The sequence below is a fragment of the Electrophorus electricus genome, chromosome 7, assembly GCF_013358815.1.
Source record: "Electrophorus electricus isolate fEleEle1 chromosome 7, fEleEle1.pri, whole genome shotgun sequence".
Classification (NCBI taxonomy): domain Eukaryota; kingdom Metazoa; phylum Chordata; class Actinopteri; order Gymnotiformes; family Gymnotidae; genus Electrophorus; species Electrophorus electricus.
In genome coordinates this window covers 24,197,317-24,219,344 of record NC_049541.1, presented here as the reverse complement: position 1 = coordinate 24,219,344, position 22,028 = coordinate 24,197,317, and the positions used below count along the sequence as shown (strand labels likewise).

General features: G+C 39.9%; 1 protein-coding gene and 1 long non-coding RNA gene across 6 annotated transcripts; one reads left to right on the top strand and one right to left on the bottom strand.

Annotated features, from left to right (window-relative positions):
- Positions 1-3,983: 3,983 nt before the first annotated feature.
- cnpy1 (canopy FGF signaling regulator 1) lies at positions 3,984-17,216 on the bottom strand. 5 transcript variants are annotated; one of them, XM_027001250.2, is made up of 6 exons: positions 16,981-17,216; positions 15,129-15,228; positions 9,787-9,902; positions 5,933-6,142; positions 4,976-5,072; positions 3,984-4,223 (listed from the first exon to the last, which is right to left on the bottom strand). In XM_027001250.2, exons 2-6 carry the CDS (start codon positions 15,217-15,219, stop codon positions 4,183-4,185), a joined length of 555 nt encoding a protein of 184 aa, XP_026857051.2. In that variant the 5' UTR covers positions 15,220-15,228; positions 16,981-17,216; the 3' UTR covers positions 3,984-4,182. The 5 variants fall into 5 exon arrangements, with proteins under 5 accessions (XP_026857051.2, XP_026857054.2, XP_026857055.2 ...); XM_027001253.2 differs by lacking the exon at positions 16,981-17,216 and adding an exon at positions 10,066-10,098 and having other exon boundaries at positions 9,787-9,947; positions 15,129-15,161; XM_027001254.2 differs by lacking the exon at positions 15,129-15,228.
- A 2,401-nt stretch (positions 17,217-19,617) lies between these two features.
- LOC118241636 lies at positions 19,618-21,486 on the top strand. Its single transcript, XR_004776247.1, has 3 exons — positions 19,618-19,675; positions 19,835-19,883; positions 21,422-21,486. It is a non-coding gene; the product is annotated as an uncharacterized LOC118241636 (long non-coding RNA).
- The last annotated feature ends 542 nt before the right edge of the window (positions 21,487-22,028 follow it).

Genomic DNA, 22,028 nt, shown 5'->3' with positions numbered 1-22,028 from the left:
CAAACAGTTACATTATGCCATGCAAAGATCTCTAGAGAAGTGGCATAAAAGAATAGGCCCGATACAAAAGGCAAGCTATCTCTCAGAACCATTCCCAGCATTGACCTGCGTTCTTCAATGCCGGAGAAACTCATCTGCATTTCTATTCTCGCTCGCCTTGTATGTGGAAGTAACGCCCAACGGTCAGTGGCTTGAGCCTCTCGTCACAGAGAAAGGCCGGTGGCACTGGGACACGCAGCGCGGCAACGCTGCTGAATGGAGTCTGTGGCCAGGAGACCCCGTTGAAGGTCAAAGCCTTCCGTCCCAGCTGCAGGTGGCTCGCTTTCTTTCTTCCCTAATATTTCATCACCTCTGAATTCAACATGGATCTATAAGGTGTCACATTAATTGTTGAAGACTTTGTGCAGAGATTCCATTTCAAACAAGCACCGTTAACTTTACACCCATGAAACTGAAGCCAGCAGTGAACCAAAAGAAAAAAAAACCCTTGTAGTTCATAGAAGATTGGAAAACAAACCGTGAAGCTCTTACCGAAGGTCGATGCATTTCAAAGTTTCATGTGAATTTGTCCTAACAAGGCTGTCTTCTGCTGCAGACAAAAACAGCTGTCTATTGTGTTTTTAAACTCTCCTCACATGTAGCCAAAAATCATCATATCCTTCTTCTCTCAAAAAGTCCAGCAATCTTGTAAATGACCCCTGCCCTGAGCTGAACTTCAACAAATGGCAAAGGCAAAGGCCAGTCACCCACGAAAAGAAAATACATATCAGAAAAGTATTGTTGGTGTCTCCCGTTTGCCCCTTACACAAAGAGGCCCCCGTCTTGACCCCTCCCCCCACGCAGTTATTTATCTATAGTTTCTAAACGCTTCCTAGTCAGATTTGAATATGCAATGAAGAGCAGTGGCTTTGTGGCAGAAATATAATTAAGGCAGCGAAAGATGGTGGAGGTGAAGAATAGGGACGACATCAGGCTAATTTCACAGTCGGCTCGCGGACGGCCAGCCTGTAGCCGGGCCCTCTCCGCACAACGCAGATCAAAGCGTGCCGCCCCGGCCGAAAAGCCAAAGGGGGACTTAACTGCGCTGATCTCCAGGACAAATAGATTTTAATCTTGTTAGAATACAAGTTAACGCTGCAGCTCACTGCTGAACTTAGCACTGCGCCACAGCAGAGGTGCTCCACGCTCGGATGCGTGTTTGGGTGAGAAAAACCGGGCCCTCCTGCTCTGGTACGACAGAGCTGGGGCAGTGTTACAAAATGGGCTTCCCCTTCTTTCAGCCTGGGCAGTCCAAATAAAGAAGCCTTTCCACTGGTGGTGGTGGGGGCAGAACCCCTGGGAAGCGCAGCTAGGCCAGCAGCCTGGTTCCTTGTTGGCAGCCTTCACCGAGGTACCTAGCATGCATAGGAAATGAGACTTCAGTTGTCCACTTCTTGTCGCTTTGAGCCCTTGCCAGCAGCACCTTGGTAACCCTTGATCTGTCATGTATTTCAGCTCAAAGTCGGGGGCGCAGAATCCGCCGAACACAAAAGGAAATGCTGCCTTCTTAGGACACAGCCACCCCTCACATTCAAAAAAATAAAACCACAAACCAAGTAGTTTCCTGCAGCGTGAAAAGAAACTGGGGTGGGGGTGTTTATGTGGGTTTGTAGGGTTAATTACTTAATGTAAGCATTTCTTATTTGGCCAGTATGGTTTTCAGAGGAATTACTTTTGTTGGGAAAGTAAGATACATCAGGAGCTGTGGAGGCCAGAATGCACTGCCATATGCTTCCTCACGTGAAAATGTAATGCTAATGCAACGCCGTCTGCAGTGGGGGGATGCTGGGACCTTCCCCGAGTTAAGTATCTGGAACCTGAGGTACCCATCCTAAGATTTTCCTAACAAATTGGTTAAGTTTAAATAAAACCCGCCCCCCCCACCTAACAACGAATAGTTGTGACAGAAGGACCAAATGCGATACTTATTTCCAGGGTGTTAAGGAAAAACACATTAAATGTTCCCCACTCTTCTGCTAAATTGCTGAAATTTAAGAAGAGGGACAACCCGTGCGTTTACACCTTTCACTGAAAAAGAGCTTGCACCTCCTGACAAAACAGCAGCCTACTTTCACATCCAAGCCTCTTCACACCTAAGCCACACTCAGCAGAACGTTAGTGAAAACTACCTTGTAAATACCATGTAGCCTGACAGAATGTGGCACATTATTTAGGCAGTGACTGAATAATAATGTCCCATATTCCTTTACTGTTACATAACAAATGTGACCAGGAGGAGTAATGGTGGAAGACCAGAGAAAGGACCTCCGCACTCATCCAAGTGTGCTGCCTTTGCCTCCAACCATACAAAGACACACCCCGCAAACATATCCCAACCGACATGAACTGAACATGGCATAAAACAAAGACCAAGAACAATATGTGCAGAAAAACAGGAGCAACTTTCCCACCATGGCATAAATATCCATGTATCAGAGCAGCACCCAGTTGCCTTCCATGGTCAAAATATTTCAATTATGATGTAAATATTTTTTCTGCAATTATGGCACCTTACATTTCCAAGGTGCTCTCTCTGTGTATGCAGATTATAACAAATAAAAAAATATGCAATTTGCATGAAGATTATTAATCACGGTCATGTCTAATAACCGTGTAAAAGTAAATGTTGCATTATTTAAATAAGCAAAACAACATACACCATCCTGCTCAGATACCCCTAGTCCCAGTACTACCATTCAGGCTTTCAGGTGTCTTTCATCACTTCAGCTTGGGGTTCCACGTCATCTTGATTAGCCGTGCCACTCAGGAAGCATAACAATCACACCAGCTTCTGTTAAAGGAAAGAGCGCAAAGACCTCAGCAATTCATGGCCCATACAACTCAGCAGACGGAAGGTTCCCTAAACACATCTGCATTATTTGGCGTCTCGTGCACCAGGAGTAAAGGGACGTGCTGCAACAGAACGTGGAGAGCGATGTCACTACTTCAACGCCACCGTTCCGGCGAGCACCCATGGCCAGTGCCGCTCACAAAGCCAAGGCAACATGGCGGCGTCTACCCCCCCATTGCTCTGCCTCTGCTGCTCTCAGTCCGGACAGGACCTGCTCCCCTCTCGCCCCCCTGCCGGTAACGCGCAGTCGCAATCGCACATGGGGAGAGCCGGGAGCGAAGGGCGTGGAAGACGACCACCTCGCGCACACCCGCCATCCATGTTCACAGGCACAGGACAGGACAACAGAGACAAGGGCACTATCGGATGACTTAAACTGGTGGTTAAAAAAACAAAACAAACAAACAAAATCACAAAATGTGAGAATCTTAATTGCATTTTGCTAATTTTAACTTCTAGGAATACACATTCTGCTTTTTAAAATTTTTTAATTATTATTATTTTTTATTTTTTTTTACAAATTATTATTTTTATTATTAATATTTGTAGTAAATTTGCAGTACCTAAAAAATACTTTTTTTCTCATTCAGCAGTTTATAAGAATTCCAAGTTTCTTACTCAATACAGTAGTGAATTTGTTAGAATGCTGAATTGCAGCTTTCAATAATGAACACTGAAATTTCACCTGTTTCAAATTAAATAGAACACAGTGACCCTAAACTATTGACTGGTTCTCCTAAATGAAGCAGGTTCTACAGCCACAGAGAAACCACTGGACATTTCTGCAGGACCACCATGCTGCTTTGTTTGGAAAGTCTACATGCTTTCCGACTATAGAAACACAAAAATGCCCATGTGATTTATAAATGAAATCTTTTACACACTTCTGAGCATGTACATATAACAATATATCATATTTATAGAAAATTATATGCAAAAACAGATTAAGGAAAAAAGGGTAAAAGATAATTTAGTTAAAGAAAAAAATCAAAACAGAAAATGTCCAAAACAAAAGTTCAGTGTTGAATCTTGTAATTTTTTCCAATTTGTGCAACAATAATAACGTATTAAAATGAACAAAGTCAAAGCCATAGACCATTTAAACAGTTTATTATCGAAATTCAGAATACTATTACAATCAGAATGATCGATGCTTATATAAATATAAATTTATATTTATTGAAAAGTTTTATTTGCTTTCCCCCCTGAATTCTGGCACTTGTCTGATCCACAGTTACCATTCGTGTTCTGAGTCTGTGTCTGGGTGTTCTGCCGGAGATGGGAATGTGAACTTATAGCTCACTGTGCTGAAATGCTGAGCTTTTACAGTGACCTAAGCAGAAAACAAAAGTTTATTGGTTTTACTAAGACATCATAACCCACAAAACAAAAGGACACCATAAGACTGGATTAGAGAGATGAGTGATGTACAGTGGACAGACTATTAATACAACTTCATGCCTTCCTCAGAATGTAAAATTAATGGAAGCCTTTAGTGCTGCATTTGGCTGCACTGTGGTTGGAAAAACTCCTGGCATTCATCTGAGCAAACTGTCTATACAGCACAGTCAGTGTGAAAGCTGTCAGGGGGTTAAAACAAAATGGGATCTTTGAGGGGGCCTAAAACAGTAGAAGACAAACCAGTAGAAGAAAATCAAACATTCTGCATAGGATTGACAGCTTGGGTGCTGGGACTCCCTCACATAGCCGAAGTGCAAATCTGCTTCACATAGCACAAAATATCATAAAGTAAATGCATTTAATGCATCTCCAAGAGCAGCTGAGCAACCACAACATAAGAACCATGTGACCAACCACAGTTCTGACACGCAGTATTGGAACACGCACGCACAAAGCAAACTCAGAAACATCTTATTTGCAAGCAGGTGATGGAAAAAGCCAACCTTAGATTACCCCAATACAAGGCCGTAATAATAAACTACACAAGACAAGTGCACATCTTGGTGCAAGTACACACTTACTATAATTAAAAGTCCCAGTCAGCTAGTGTACCTGTTTTAAATGCTTGTAGCACATGGCAAGGGTGCAAGGGAAAATAATAGTATTAGGCGTGTGTGTATATACCTGACAATTCACTGCACAACTTCTGTGCCACATGGGTGTCTGCGTGGGTGAACAGAGAGACAATATCATCCTCCAGCTCCTCCACGATGGTCTCACACTACGAGAGACAAGGGCAGCATTGGAGTCAGCACGGGAGGTCATAATGCTGAGCAAAGCGCAGCACCACCGCAAACTGACATCTCAACGCCAGCTGGCAGCCATCTTTAGACCTCTACCATTGGTGGGACAGCCATCTTGGAGTGTGTGTGAGGCATAAAGAGTTACTGCTATGTAGTTTTTTTTGGCCTTTTCTACCAAGAGCAGCATAATTATATTTATACATTATATTATATTTTTATATTATAAATTTCAGGAAATAAAAAAAATGCTCACAGTTTTGGGACTGCATGTCTTATGAACTGCACACGGCATCAAAGAGTGAACATTTACAGAAACGTAATGAAATATTATTCACTCATTTAAAAAGAACCTTCTTTCCATTATGTAGCATTATAAAAGTCATATACATGCCTGAAGTGAATACAGAAGATACAGTACTTTTCATTGTATAACTAGCAACTGTAATTCATTACAAACAGTTCACATGCACACAAATAACAAGTACACTTAATCTAGCTGTATATAACTGTATGTGATATCACAATGCATCATGCAAGACTGAATGCAGTACACAAATACAGGACACACGGTATTTTATAGAATTAATTCCATTTGATAAATCTGTCGGTAGTCAGGTTCCTCCTTTAAAAAATGCAATTATTAAAGCATGCATTTGCTGAAACTGGTCTTACCATGTTAACCCAAAAACAAAATAAGTCAAAAATGTTTATTTTGCATGACCTTAAAAATGGGTTGTATGGTTTTTTGGCTTCTGACACTCGCATCTCAGTTGTAATATACTTAAGGAAACAGAAAACAGAGTAAATAGTAAATAGCAGACCTCAAACAAATACTCACTGCAAATTTCAAGGAGTTGGAACCCTCTGGTCCTTCAAATTTAAAATGTTTAAAATCTGGAAAATTGCCGCCATCATTGTTTCTTGGGGCAAACCTCCTGTAGCGCTTTTCTGTGGTGTCTGGGTCCTCATAGAGCGCATAGTCACTCATACTCTCACAAACTCTTTCCAACAGTTCAGATAGGTGTGTCTCTGACCTAGCCAGTGGAACCTATCAAGGTAAAACAGTTAACTATGCATTAATCAAATATGTAAATTCTTATTTTCTCTCCAATCAAAAAAAAAAAGAAAAAAAAAGAAAAAAAGTTGAATAATAAGAGGGCATTCGGGTCATGTTGATGACCTCTTCCCTTCCGCTCCAATTTAAAAGGAAAGGGGGAAAAAACCATCCCTAGTGCTACTACGATGACTTTTAACCTGTGTCCCTAAAGTTGGAGAACGTGAATCTCCTTGCCTTGGCAACAGAACAAAACCACGCAGTGGCGTCTAGACAGGTCAAGGTGCACCCCTGCTCCCACCCCTTGGCCTCTCCCGGAAGGGGTGACCGGGGGGGACGGACTAACAGAATGGGGCCCAAGGCGGGGGGTAAGCTGTGGGGAGGGTTAGTTGTCAACAGCAGCCAAGTGCAGGGTAAACAGCGTGGAGTCATCCTTTGGTCCTCCTGGGCAGCTCTTCTCCTCCATCCACCACTGATCAAAGCAGGAAGTTCCCCCTGTCAGCCCACTGAAAGGGGAGCAGGGGTGAGGAGGCGGGGGGCAAAGATGGGGGGGTTATTGGGGAAGAAGAGAGGGGCAGGTTGCAGATGAGCTGGATTTTGTGCCATGTAGATATATGCCTGACCCCACTGCCCCCTTTCACACTTAGTGAGAACCCTTCCGGTCTCGCACATTACATTATGGAGCAGGTTTTTTTGCTACCCCACCAGGACCCCCCCCCCCCCCCCCCCCTAAAAAAAAAAAAAAAAAAAAAAAAAACTCTGGGACCTGGGACACAAAGAGGCTTCCGTGGCTCACTGCCATCTGGTCACAAATAAGACAAAAGGTGCCATGGAAGAAGAGCGACCCATCCACATATCCCTCCCCATTTTTAATTAAAAAACCCAAACCACAGTTGGACGGATGCAGTGAGAGATAAGACAGGATGCAATCAACTTCAGGATATCTAGATGAGAATTATGGAACCACTGCATCCTTTACCAACACAGGATGATTAAAAAAAAAAACCCATCAACCTGCAGATTATTGTAATGGATATTAATAGCACAATGTATTAGAAATATATGGACTGAGATTTTGAATTGCCCTCAGCAAAAGAAAGGAAATATCAGCCAACATCTTGGCCAATTACACACTAAATGCAACTTATTAAACTCTCTATGATTCTAGATAAATCAGCTTAAAAAATAAATAAAAAGTCTGGATGTGCTGCATTCTCTACCCAGTGCTTATCATGCAATCCTGAAAATGGTGGGGAATTAAATTCCTGCTCGTAACAGTCTGAGGGGTTTGAATGGGACCTGTCAATAAAGAATTTCTGCAGGAATAAAAGGAGGGGGGTGCGTGTGTGTGCTAGGAAGCTCAGCCTGAGAAAGGGCTTCTCAGGGATGCCATCCTCCACTGATCTCCCCTTTAGAAGAACAGCGCTGCAGAATCATAGCTTCAGAAGGGCTGACAGCCAATGCATATGTCTGATATAAATAAATATATAAATAAAAACAGAAAATTGCTGGGATTTTGAACACAACGATCAGATATTGGTTCTAATTAGATAATATTAAGCAAAGAGGTTCAACAGATAGCACACTAAATATGAGATCATCTTTGGTGAAGCGGATAAAAAAGGAAGGGGGGTGTCATCCTTTGGCTACTTTCTTCAAATGAAAGAAGCCGCCAGTGACTGGGGCTCACACTGCAGTGGCCATTAATGTCACAGATGCGCATATAGTGCCAACATAAAGCAAGCTGTCTTCTGCTGTCTTCTAATAGTATCAGATTTACCCAATGCATAACCTGCAAGGACAAATCACAGGCACTCACTCACACTCTGCACTGAAATACACTGATCACCGTCAACACCAGCCAATAATCACATTCAGCATTGCTAAAAGTAACTGCAAGAGTGATTTCTATCAGAATGCAACAGCCACTGTGATTGGCAAACTTAAACCCCTTTATGTATGAGGACTCAACACTTACAAAACCCTAAACCAAAGCATTTTAGACACAAATGGCAGAAAAACATTAACCTGATTCTGATATTTACCAATCCCTCAAAGGCTAAACAACCAACCAACCATTTTCATGTTTTCAACATTAAAGCTAGCCATTGGCAGAAGTCAGCTATTTTACTGTTAGTTTGAGAAGATAATAAATAACTTCTCCCCTACGATATGATTTCAGACATAACAGCTAGAAGGGAGAAAGCCGGGGCTGAGTAAACACTTGTTAGTAGTCACTGGGTACAATCAAAAGGAGATTAGCCACAAATCAATAGTAGAGTCAGTCACCTAATGACAGTCCCTGGATAGCAGGGGTCACGGCTCAGAGTTCATTGGGTCTGACCTTTAAATACTGACACCACCGTTAAGGAGGAAACAGTTAAAAACTGCCCCTTTTAGCCCTACGAGCATTATGGGCCTCTGAATACTTCTGAATCTGGAAGGAGCTTACAGCAGAGGAAAGTGTTACTGCTTACATTGAAGCAAGCAAGCAAGCAAGCAAGCAAATAAATAAATAAATAAACAAATAAAAATCACTTTTCATAAGATTTAAACAGGCAAGTTCATTCAACAACCAAGCAATCTTTAGAAAATAGCTAAGAACTGCTGTCTCTCTTTGAATGAAATCAGAGGATTTTCAGAAACTGTTGCTATTCAATCTAACTTTACCATAAGACTATAGAGGTACATGTAAATAATGAAGTAATTGTTGGGTCAAATGAGATACCTCTCTTTCATATGTCATAGCCTCATGAACTGTTTTTGAATTTGCCACCATTTTTCTTCCATATAATGAACCAAAATCCCTGTCAGCTTGCGCAGAGATAGCAGTTGCTGTTGAAAAATAATAAGGACAGGTTGTTTCCACTGCGTGCTTCCAAGACAAAAAATGCATCTTGTTCAACTCCTTGTGTCATAGCATTAAGCCATTTACAAGTTTGACCTGAAAGTTTAAAAAAACCTTCTCATTTCAGCAGAGCACTATATTCAACATAACCATTATGCATCAAAAGCAAATGTGATCAAGACCATCTTGCAGATTAGGATTCCCATATTCCTTGTGAGATCAAAAACTGCATTGCTAAATAGAAGATGCATATTTGCATATTGATCTCTTCTGTGATATCAATACTGCAGAGGCCAATATTGTGATGATTAATGATCTATTGTACAGAGCTTTTGAAAATGAGCAAATGCAACATTTGTATGCCTGAAACTGCAGAGAAGGCTGCTTTAAGGTCATTTACAATTGTTTTAAGGCACGGTGGTGTTTTTATATTAGTTTAGTAGCCATCATCAGTTACTCATGTAAATAAAACAAATAAACAAAAATAACAAAAAGGTCAGCATGAGGAAGACACCATATGAAAAAAACATGAAAAACTACAAATAAATCTACTACAAATAGACGTTATTGGAAATTTTTAAAAGGAAGGACTGTCCACCAAGAACAATTTACAGTTGGAAATCACACCATTACTACAGAAAGGATTAGTGGCACAAATACAGAGTATAAAATCTCTCTACAGACAGGGACAAGAAAAGATGCAAAAGGTCATTTGCAGGTTAAGATTAGTTGGTTTGCATTATAGTTATGACTGCAGAGGTCTGCCAGCGCAATGGATGGTGCAGCATACCTTTTTATCAGTCAGAGTACCGTCAGGGTTAAGCCTGAACCCTCCAACATGGACGGTCTTCTTTGGATCAATCTTGCTAATGGAGTAGTTGAGCTCATCTGCAATCGCCATGCAAGCTAGAGGAAACGGAGGATCATTCTAGTCCACTTAACTGCTTCACACTGCAATAGCATTGGAGAAACGAATAAAATCTCAAATTTAGACATACACATATGTGGAAATATCTGCCATTGGTAGGATGTTAGCTAAACGTTAACACCAAAAGAGCCATTTGCCCACCTAGATTTTCTTTTTGTTGGGTGGTAGAATCAGCTAGATATTCCAGCATGGGTATTGGAATAAATCACAGTAAACTAGATATTGAGAATCAATTATAAGGTCAAGAGGTCATCAACGACAACAGCAACAAAGTGTTTTATTGAAGAAAAAACAAACAAACAAAAAAAAACAGACAGATTACAATTTATGTTTACTCCAAAGGCACATGTTAAAGTTTAAAATATCCAAAAACACATGAAACAAAACCCGCTAAAACAAATTACCCCAAATGTGTTATTTTCAGTTATCAGGGGTTAAATTTGCTAGTGTCTAGTCATGCTTGATGCATTTCCATGGTAACTGCCAGGCTTGGGTGGTGCTTAAAAAAGGGCTTTATTCGAGTCAAGCTTCCGGCCACCTTGACTGCGCCAGTATTTGGTACTAGCAGTGTAACTGCATCCTGCTACAGAATTTATTCTATGTAGATTACAAGATCACAAATGATTTCGATCCAGCTTTGCTAGCTATGTTTTTTTGTTTCTCTCAAAATGAGAGTCAAAAATATTTTCGCCAATATCATATTTGACAGGACAGTGCAAATAATTTGAATGTACACTTTACACACATAGTAACAACAACAAAAACCCCCCACACACTGCCTTACTGGCTCACCTCTAGAAACAGATCTACATACAGTTTCGTTCTTCAAGTGGATGAGTAGTAAATTCCATTGGTAATACAGGAAGGCTGATAGTCTAGTTTTACATGAGTAGCCATGTGTAGTCTTGATCTTAAACCTCTGCTTCCCCCTATATAATAAGTATTCCCCCTATATAATAAGTATTTTACAACATGTGGTACAATTAACTCATTTTTGTTAATTCAACCCATTACTTTATTTTCAAAACTGTTTTAGCGACTATAATTATTGACAACACAGTAAATGTTACACAGAGGCAAAACTTGTCAATAAAAGCAAAAAGGGTATAAAACTTTGGGATGAAATTTTTTAGTTTATAAGGCAAATTTTGTATTACTTTAAAATGTTACTATGATATTACATAATCCCCCAGATTACATGACTGATAACAGACAAAGACCTGCACAACAGATCAAGCACCATGAACACAGTAAACGGCAAACACTGCACAGGTCACAGAACTGCCCTACGCAGCTTCTCGGACATGGATCTGGATCCAAGTATACACAATGGAACAACCGAATTACACGAATTGACGCACTCAATCAATGTACTGATCGTGATTACTACAGTCTTAGTAAGCAGTGGCCGGTAGCCGTAGATTGCTGCTTAGAAGTGGTCCCCCAAAGAGTGGTAGCAATGTACTAACTCCACACGAGAATTATTATGTTCTGAAGACAGAAATGTTCCTTAGTGAAATCTATACGAGGCCTGTGTGTTGTGTTGGCAAAGCATATGCGCCTGCACCCAATTTTACTGTTACTTTTAGGAAAATATGCCGGCTTAGGATTCTTGCCAGTTCTCACAGGTAAATGTGATAACTCACCAGGACACACAGGTCATTCTAAAAGAATGAGAGTTCATTTGAGTATTATAACGTCGGAAATTTGGCAAGAAATCACCAGTTTTAATTCTTCACAAACACAGATCACTTAAATTTCATCAAACGTTGAAAAATTGCTAGCACATGATGGATGTAAATTGTATAGCCACTAATTACAATATCTGAATTTGGTATATCGTGACAAAACATTTTGAGAGTGCATTGCAAAACTCAGTTGAAACATGCTAAAATCACTAGGACTATTACATGTGATTAAAATGATTAATAGCATTATAAGTGACAAATTTCAACACTAAACATGATTTGTTACAAATCATAGCATGGTTCTCTTTTTGACACTTTTGTCCTTATAGCATGATACAGAATCTGATACCTTTCAGATTCATTCATAAAATACATTTGCAATCACAAATTTCTCAGAACCTTTTTAAAGCTACTGCTATATAATGTAGTACATTGAGAGTACATATGAACAGTAGTGCACTGACCTCACTACACAAAAGATTTATATGCAATCATAGTGCATCACCTAAAGTATGACTTTTGTAACCTTTGAAGTTATCGTAATTACTGGCCCACTACCTGCCCCTCTAAACATCTTAGCATCTATAGGTCACTACTGAACATGAAAATTTTCTTCATTTAATGTAACTGAAGAGCAAAGCAGACTTTGAAAGAAAACATGCTTCAACCACTTATTTACTGAAAATCAATTAACTAAAGAAATATATCTTTAAAAGGTTAATCGTTCATTACTTGGTGCTGCTTTGAATTTATATTTCTATTACATACCAACAATAATTAAGAAATGTATACAATATGACATCAAAAAAAAATAAAAATCATAGCTCCTTTCTCAGGGAAGAGAAAAACACAAAAAAACACCCTACAACATGATGCAAACTAACAGCTCAACTTATAAAACTAGAGAAAACAGGCCAAAAGCAATGGCCCAAAAGTGCAGTAAGTTCAATTTATGCACTATGCTGTTACAACCACATTGTTATGCACTGTTAGAAGCACAGAGTTCAACTTCTAACCCAAATAAGCAGCTATGGACTTGATTTTATTACCTCCCACCAACACAGAGGTTAAAACCTTGGTCTTCTTGAACTGGAGGCCAGTTGTCCTTAAGGAAGCCCATCTTTGTTGATACCAAACCCTGCAATGTTACACAGTGGTGTATGGAAGTCAGTACTTCCAGCAGTAGGGAATAAGTCAGTTTAGAGGCCTTGGCTGTTTGCCAGTTTGTGTTTAAAATGTCACGAACCGTCAAGGCACAGTGTGCCACATCAGTGCCAGACAGAGGCCAGGCCCGAGAAACGAAAATGGAAAAATCCGAAGCCATGATGAAACCACATCAACGAAGTTATCTATCGCTGTGCATAAAAGGACAAAACCGTGCTGGACCTCTTTTTTAAAAGCTGCCAACATCAGCTTATCGGAACTCAAAATACAGGAGCTGAGCTGGTTGCTACAATGTATTCAGCATGCTCATATAGCACTTATATTTCAAGGCCTATCTTTTTTTTTGTGAGCAACGTGAGGCTGGACCTGTCAATCCACAAGCAAATGCACACAAACTTAATGGTTAAGCCTAAAGTTGGATAAAATGACACCAGTAGCAAGACCAGATTCCCATCTTCATAATAAGGAGGTTACTGTACTTCAGAAGAATGTGTATGTGCATGAAGCATCACAGCAGTCTGAGCGTAACCCTTTTAAGCACTGACAGCAAAGCACATGTCCCTTAGTCACTTCCCCTGAAATTCAAATGGCCACAAAACCTGAGCACTTGTGCTTAGGCCTTGTCAGCATTACATTAAGTACCTCTGCACTGGTGCCCCTGTAAATAGGTCTTTCTGTGTCAGATCTCTGCTTGAAACCAGGCACTGTTCTAGGAGTCACCACATAGCACATTTAAATGTGATGCATCCTGCTAGAATGTTGCTGTTTTCTCTAGTTTTTTTATTTTTGGGGGGTGGGGGGAGGAGATGTGTTCCCCTGCCAATAATTCCTGCTTACACTACTCATATAATCTGTTAGGCTGGATGGTATGAGCTGTGTCCCAGTGAAAGTTGAAATTAAACCTACGCCACTGTATACACACACACACACACACACACACACACACACTCCCATTATATATATATATATATATATATATATATATATATATATAAATAAATGTTTCTTTTGTACTGTTAATACTATTAAAAAAGGAGAAATTCATGTGATGACATTCCTCCAACATTCAATCTAAAAGGAATTTCAAACAAAGTTTATAAAATTTTAACAACAATTATGAAATGTAACATTCAATTTTCCCATTGGTGAAATGCTTCAAAAACTTCATACCCTCAAATATTTCTACTTCTGGAGCCCATTTGGCAAAATCATCGTAGTGTTAAGAGTGAATGTTGGATGAAATGGTTGCGCTATCATTTAAAGATGATCTTTGTTTAATGATGCTTTTGGAAAATGGTGCCCAGTTCAGTTATACAGGGGACATCACTGTTTGCATTTTCATCAGGACAACACCACTTCAGAAGCCAAGTAAAGTCTTCAACTTCAATTCCCAGTGATGTAACTTCGAATCAAACACATAGTATCTAAAAATCACAGGAACTACAGTGTCATGTTTTCAGTGTCCCACCTAGAGCTCTTTTGAGCAATACTAAGACCACATTTACAGTAAGAATCTCAGTAAAATAAGTGAAAAGTATGTCACTTTAGTAATGGGAATGAATGATTCTCTATAACGCCCTCTTTTCAGTTGGCCAGTTTTCTGGATTTGGGTTATGTTCTGGACAAGATTGTAATGTCAGTGGTGACTCATCACAAAGTACTTTTAGTCTAAGTTTAGGATTAACAGTCCTACGGGACATGCAGAACTGGCTGGTTCAACAGTATTTTAGGCTGTATATTAGAATGTTATTTGCTTGCATTAATACTTTTAAGGGTTGTTAAATAGATAAAACACTCCACTTTTGAAAGGGGGGGGGGGGGTGAAGACTATTCTCTTAGCATTTACATACTATTGCTTTATATTCCATTTATACATTACTTATCTATAAGAGCATTTGCTAAATATTGATTATTGCAAAAATTGCATTTCTGGGGCAACTTTAAAGCACCAACCAGAAACTCATGCAGCAGCCTGAGGCCTACATTTGAGTTGAAATATCAATAATGCAGTTATATGTAGCACACTGCAGCTTTGTATTGTTCTTTCAGCTTCTCTGTGGAGGCACAACCAAAAACGGGCAAGCAGGTTGCAACAATTCTACAATGTGATTTTAAAAGAAAACAGCTTCAAACAACAATTGCATCATTTTTGCATGCACTGCTTTAAGCTGAAAAGGAACAAAACCCAGCTTTCAAAGAGCAGATTACATCCAAGATATACTTAGCCACAGATTCTTAATACACCGGTTAGACTAGTTCTTATGTCAGACATAATTTTGCCTTCCATTTCTTCTCTCAATCTGAAGTTCTGCTGTACAAGCCTTCAGAGACCACAAACAAGCTTTAACTCACCTGAACAATAAAGCACTTCGTCTCTCTTCCCCTCGGCTCCTCTAGAAAAGACTGCGGATGCCACAATAACAAGCACAATCCATGGTCCCATACTGGTCTCCTGGTGTGGGTTATATGTAGGTGTTAAGTAAAGCAGAAAATGTGCCAAACTCTTCTACTCTAGGACATGGGTTCCATTTCAAGCTTATTTTGGATACCAAGTAACTCTCAGAGTCTGGTTTTAGACAGAGGCACAAGAAGTCATCTTAAGATGCAGAACATCCATAGGACAGAACTGCTGGGATGTTTGCACAAGCATTTTCTGCTAACCAAACTTCCTTTTCATTTGAATTTGAATTTTATTGTCAAATTATACAAAGTTAGAATGAATGAATGAATATTTGGTCTTTTAGATCTTATTAAATTATTATTAAAAAGCTATTCCTTTCAACAGTGTCAAACAAGACTATGATCAAACTTAGTTGAAAATCGTTACTGTCTTTTGACTGATACCTCAACACAATTTCAATTAACTATTTAAACATGCAGTAGGCTAAAGGCACTGGCTCAAATATACTAATGTGGCAAACCATGAGCAAAAGCTTGTATCCCCATTAGAATGCTTTAATTTGCATAATGCTAAATGGTGGCTATTCATTTTTGATCACAAGATATGTATTTAAATCAGGTATTCAAAATGTAAATGGAGACCGTATCTTACCTGCTTCAAATAACAGGAAAGGAATGTTGGTTAACACAGAATTGGCAAAAAAAAAAGAGGAAGATGGAAAATGTACCTATTTGCACAAAACCCAACAATCTTATGCTTGAGTCATGACGGCATTGGATGGGATGGTACAGGAATTAAGGTGGTGTTCTTCTTGGCTTTAAAAGCAGTGCTTAGCACATTCAAGCGAACAGCAGCGTGTGTGAAGAGGACGCCCACCAACCCTTGCTTAATTCTTTATAATGGTGAGACAGCATAAAAAGGAAGGAGGCAGAAGTATTGGGAGTAACTGCGTTGAAGCTGCAGGTATTCAACAGCATCAGTGATGGGAATTACCCATACTGCTCAAGCTGTTCACGGGGTGTCAGGGACTAGGCTGTCTGACATGCTCGGTGATAAGTGCTTAGGACAACATTTGCTCCCTTTTTAAGACCCAGAAAGTTAGACATTAGACAACTGGAGTCTTACATTTACACAATGATTAACCACACTAATTTGTGGGTACACTGTGGGATCTCCAGTAGCTGAAGTTTCAAAAGTTTTAGATGAACTGGCATCCCCAGTTGATCACCACTTACAGAAGCTCTTTGTTTTTAAACATAAATCCTGTATTGCTTTGAATATGTCAGTGTAGCCTTCCTATTGTAGAACAGCACATGTAGTCTGTACATTGTACACTGTTCGTCGTACGGGAAGACATGACCGCCTGTATTTATTTTGGTGTAGAATATTTTCCCATATCTTACTTAAAATAGCAGAAAATAAAACATCTGTAAGAATGGTCTTGACCCTACATTTTGTACCACTGTCTCAATTTAAGTACACAGGCGAATCCTGCTAACACAGGCTAAGTAGTGTGCCACCTTTATCGACTCTTTTTCCGGAAATACTAGCTAAACTGGAGCGCATGAACAAAAGTTCTCGTTCAATTGCAATATGTGTTACCCAACATATTGTACTCTGAATGTATGCACGCACGCACGCGCGCGCGCACAGACACACACACACACACACACACACACACACACACATAGGTATGTGTGTGTGTGTATATATATATATATATATATATATTCCAAGTCCATGTACCTGTGCTAACTAGTAAACAACAGTCAATTAAAAATTCAATTTGTTGATTTGCCTTACCTGACACGCTACGTGCGGGTAAAACAACAGGTGAGCGCAGGTAAAACTTTTCTGTACTAAACGTTAGCGATAATCACAGCCCTAAATATGTGACCAAGTCTAATAAAGAGATGTAGCTAGAGTTCCAGTCCTTATCCCTGCTGTGTTAATGAAACCAGATATCCAACTTCTCTGTACAAACAGTTCTAAACCCTTACGTGCTGGTCGCTGGCGTTGCCACGACCAGCAAGCTTGCTCGTGACGACACTAACTGACAGGTGCAACAGCCAATGGCGTGGCGCGTCTCAAATCTTAGACTCACGCAACGACGGCGCGACCGCACGGTACCCGGAAGGTTCCAGACACTCGTGTTTCGTAATGTACTTAGCTGCAGTTGAGTAGATGAATTTAAGGGGAGACCGCGTTCTGTCAATTTATTATTATTATTATTATTATTATTATTATTATTATTGAGGACGCTTTAGTCTGATTACTTATCAAAGTTATTTTCAAAATACAGAGACGTTTAACAATAATAATAATGTTTCAAAAATGTTACATTTTATATTATAATCTTTTATAAAATAACTTTCTTTGAGGCTACTCACTACTCACCTTAATGCTGCCCATACATTTTTGCTCTGGCCATATTAATATTTCATAGCTAGAAGGCAATTAAAGTTTTAAACATGTCTAATTGAACAATTAAGAGTACAGCAAACAAAGTATGTATACTTTATCTACAATCTACAGATACCTTTAAAAATGGAATTGCCCCAGCCAATTTTCCATCTGATGGTTCGTCTAAAGCACACATCCAAGTAGTAGTCTTTCATACATCTGATACCAGCACTGCGTTTCTTGGGATAGCTTATCACACAAAAGGATAAGCCGTAGTTTTCAAACATGGCATGTCAGCTAATGCTAATACCATGTCTGAAAATCCAAAGATACAGCAGTAACTGTCAGCAGTTTATAAACAAAGTTGCTAAATATTAATAAGGGGTAATACTGATGGAAAAGGTCACTAGTGTGGAGAGACATTACATTTTTTGTTGTTTGTCAAAATGGTAGAACAATTCCCCCCACACACAACTGTTTGGTAGGCTGTAAATGAGACACATCCTCCCAGTGCATTGGCACATGTGGTCCTTTTCTGGCCACCATGTTTGCAAAATGTTTTGTGTGAAAATGACTCGACAGAAATGGCTCCACACGCGCTTGCCCCTGCTTTTAGACCACGTGGGTACAGCACGAGCGAAACCGTTTGCTTAACCGCCTTCAAAGTTAGTGAGCGGAAGAAATGTAGCTTTATCATCCGTCAGTGATTCTAAACGCTTTTTAAAGTAAATTCCACCCACACTATCCGTTCAAAGTAAAATCCTTGCATTAAATTATAGGATATAACCTGCTTCCATCGATCAAGGTAAAAAGGACTATAAACGCAAGACACAAAAATGACCTAGTTAGGTTAGCTACTCTGAATTCTGGTTCAGTACCCAGCTGACATTTCAGATGCTATTATTCCGTCTTTCTGAATACATTACCATAAAAACAGTTCTAAGAAACATTGAGCCTTATTGTTGCAAGGTTATTTTTATATTTTGTACGTTAAGAGCATATGGAATTATTGTGGACAAACCAATTAGCTAGCCAGCTAAATTAACTGACCGTCTAAAAGGTGACCGTAGAGTCAAACTACGGGTGGCTAACGTTAACTGGCTACAAACGATATTCTTGAACGCGAGTAGACAGCAGTGCCAGTTAAGATAAACATGTCTTACATTTTAATACGTGCGTCTGGATAACGTTAATAATTACAACATTATTTTGTTTGGATAAAATATACAAATGTGTTATCTTGTTTTTATGTGACTTGTTAGCCCCCCCCCAGCAATTTAGCAAACGGCCAGCTCATCTTAGACGATAGCTAGCTAACTAGGTTAACTAGCTAGCTTTTGAAATTGTGTTAAGTGATATTTATCATTAGCTAACTTACTGCTTCACTTCACATTAATCAGCTTAGTGTACTGAACGACTCAGCCACGTTATTAGACAAGTTCTTTAGCTCGCTACCTTACTATGCAATACACACATATATGCTGTGACGTTAGGGGTTCTCGTATGGTCGTTAGTGGCCTTAGAAATGTTAACCCATAAAAATGTATAACAGCAGCTCCTCTGTAATATTTTGTTTTCTTTCATGACAGATTATGAGAGATGTGTGAGGAATTGATTGATTCATGAACGGCCGTTACACGGAGGACATCAGGGGAAAATGGATAGGTAAATACGCACCTTGAAATTAAAACCATAGTGCCTTTTCCCTAGTAGGGTTCTGTTTGTTTACAGCGGTGGGATCAGCTGTTCGTAGAAGTTAAACCTGCTAATGCAATTTTAAGCATATATATCCAAAGCTGTATATTTATGGTCTTTTATAGGAATTTTATAAAAAATATTAGAAACTCCTGCATTGTGCCAACTCTGGCAAAAGTTGATTTAGTAGAAACGTTGCATACAAGTGTACAGTTTGTCATTTATTTTAAAATGTATTTATGTAGCACATGTCATTATGAATGCTGGGTTTTGTATGGCCTGTCACCCTAAAATATTAAGCCAGCGGCAGAAACCGACCACTGATGAAGGGTGAAAGGATGGCTAACACACGTTGTGCATGGCAACAGATGGGAAGTATATGCCAATCATGCATCTACAGGTGATGAGGTCTGCTTTTGTAGTGCATTCTCTGGTAAAGTAAATGGTAACAGAATAATTTGTTAAATAGTTGAATCCATGAACCGGACTGTCTCAATGGTTTCCTTGCCTTATTTTTCCTCCATTTTAAACCAATTATTTAATATATATTTTATAAAAGCTACATTGAAGATGACATCCTTGAAGATGACTCACTAATAGCCCAGAATGTAAGTACCTATATTTTATTGATTATTTATATATATATATATATATATATATATATATATATATATATATATATATATATATATATATATATATATAAAATAAAATTCCCCACTCACACTCCCCCAAGAAGCACTCTTTTCCTTCAAGCTCTGGTCATCTACCAGATGCCTGGGAGCTTGGGGGTCCTGTGTAGTATCTTAGCTGTTCCCAGGATTGTTTGCTTCCAGACAGAGATCTCATCTACTGGAACAACTCTCCCACTTTGGGGGTCACAGCCCATAGTGCTGTCATTTACCAAAAGAAACACTGGTGCTTTCACCTTATACATCTTTTCAAGCTCTTCTTTCAGCCCTTGGTGTTTCTCAAGCTTTTCCTGTTCATTCCTGATGTTGCTATCACTTGGGATTACTATTGCTACATCTATCACTACAGCCCTCTTCTGCTGTTTGTCCATCACTACTATGCATGGTTGGTTAGCCACTACCATTTTGTCAGTCTGTACACAGTAGAGTACACAGATTTTCCAGAGAAACAGGACATTTTAGACGCAGGTCCTTCATCAGCTGTGCAAAAAAGTGACCTCTTTCTCTGGAAACTGTGTACTGTCAAAAAATAAATAAATAATGTGTGTATGTTTTTGAAATTTTTTTTTTTTCTGCCAGCTTGCCCATAGTTGGATATTTGGAAAAATCAAGTAGTTTGATTGCATACTTTTGGTATGCACCAGGCAGGTAGCACATACCTGCATTATGAGGGCAGGTCTGATAGCGCAAGTAATAGCAACTACTATCTGTGTTGCAATGGCAGATCTTAGGTAAAGGTGTTGCATTCTGCCTCAGGACAGGTGACAGGTGGTTTCTTGGTGGGCCAGCCGCCTGGCTCCTCTCCCCAGTAATGGCATATCATGTCTTCCAGCAGAGATGCAGTGTGTGCCATAGACAAGAGGAGCTGACAATACTAAAACCAGCTCCATCTGTTGACAGGTCTTCAAAACTAGCACGGTTTTATGTCAGGAGACTGCAGGGTGTTCTCATGGCTTGCGGAAGTGACATGTTCTGTGATTGAAATAGCACATTCATACTGTGGCAGCACTTGGTTGAAGGTAGTATTAGGTTTAACAAGAACCCAAAATGAATCACTGGCCTATTGGGGATATCACGTTCACAATACCAGATCTAGATTACAAGATTTACAAGATTAAACAAAGCACCACTGACGACATCCCCCTTCCCACCGGTATTGTATGATCCTTTAAAAGACATCTTGCAGATTATTTTCATTTTCATGTCTCAGGTGACTGAATGGCTGGAAATAGTTCTCGGTCCTTCCCATAAGCATATACATTTAGGGGTGTGCTCAGTTTACTAAATTTGTGACATTCAAGCTTCCTTTCGGTGGCCATTGCCTTCATTTTGAGAGATGCTTGAATGCATGACAAAGTTCACCGACAACATTTTGGCTCAATTGCACTAGAGCAGAATAATCTTAAGAGTGCATATTTTGGAACAGGTGTAAAAGTGTTTGTTGTATTTCTCAGGACAACAGGGATGAAGAGCTGAACGATGACCTTTTGTGTAGCGATGAGGAGGACCTAACTGCTGGGTGAGGTGAACTTTTCTTCGCCGGCGCCCAGTCTGGCATACAGGGAAGCTGTTAACTGAAAGGTCCCTCAGACCTCGGGCGTGATCTCCACATGCAGTTCAAGCACCACGGCAACAACACGGCCTGCATGCGGGAGCTCTGTTCTAAACTCATTTGCCTCCCTCCTGCCAATCTGGCAAAATTACAAGGACACTGTGATGAGGATCATGCGTGTCTTGCTTGGATGAAGCCATGTGCATGACTTTGTAAAGAGCACTGTGACTCATCTTGACTCTTGGATGTCGGACATTGTTTGTTTAAATGGGCAAACAAGGCATTTGCAGTAGCTTTTTGCTTGATGCCACTAACAAGATGAAGTACATTGAAGTCTTCTCTTCATGTTGTCCTCCACAGTTGTCTCGAGGACAGTGCCCTTCCCGCCACTGACCTCCCGTCACCATGTGGCCCGGGTGAACCTTCAGAAAATCTTGGTCTTCTGCCAAATGAGAGGACCCTCGCACTAGCTGAGCGTGTGCTTGCAGACAGGGGCATGTGGTCACATG

What these genes read in the sequence shown, in the direction of transcription:
- cnpy1 (XM_027001250.2), bottom strand. Translation starts at nt 15,219, where the DNA reads ATGGGACCATGGATTGTGCTTGTTATTGTGGCATCCGCAGTCTTTTCT. An exon ending in CCAACTCCTTGAAATTTGCA is followed by an intron (nt 5,073 to 5,932) that starts GTGAGTATTTGT and finishes TGTCTCTCGTAG; the next exon opens with TGTGAGACCATCGTGGAGGA. An exon ending in GTTGTGCAGTGAATTGTCAG is followed by an intron (nt 4,224 to 4,975) that starts GTATATACACAC and finishes TTTTCTGCTTAG; the next exon opens with GTCACTGTAAAAGCTCAGCA.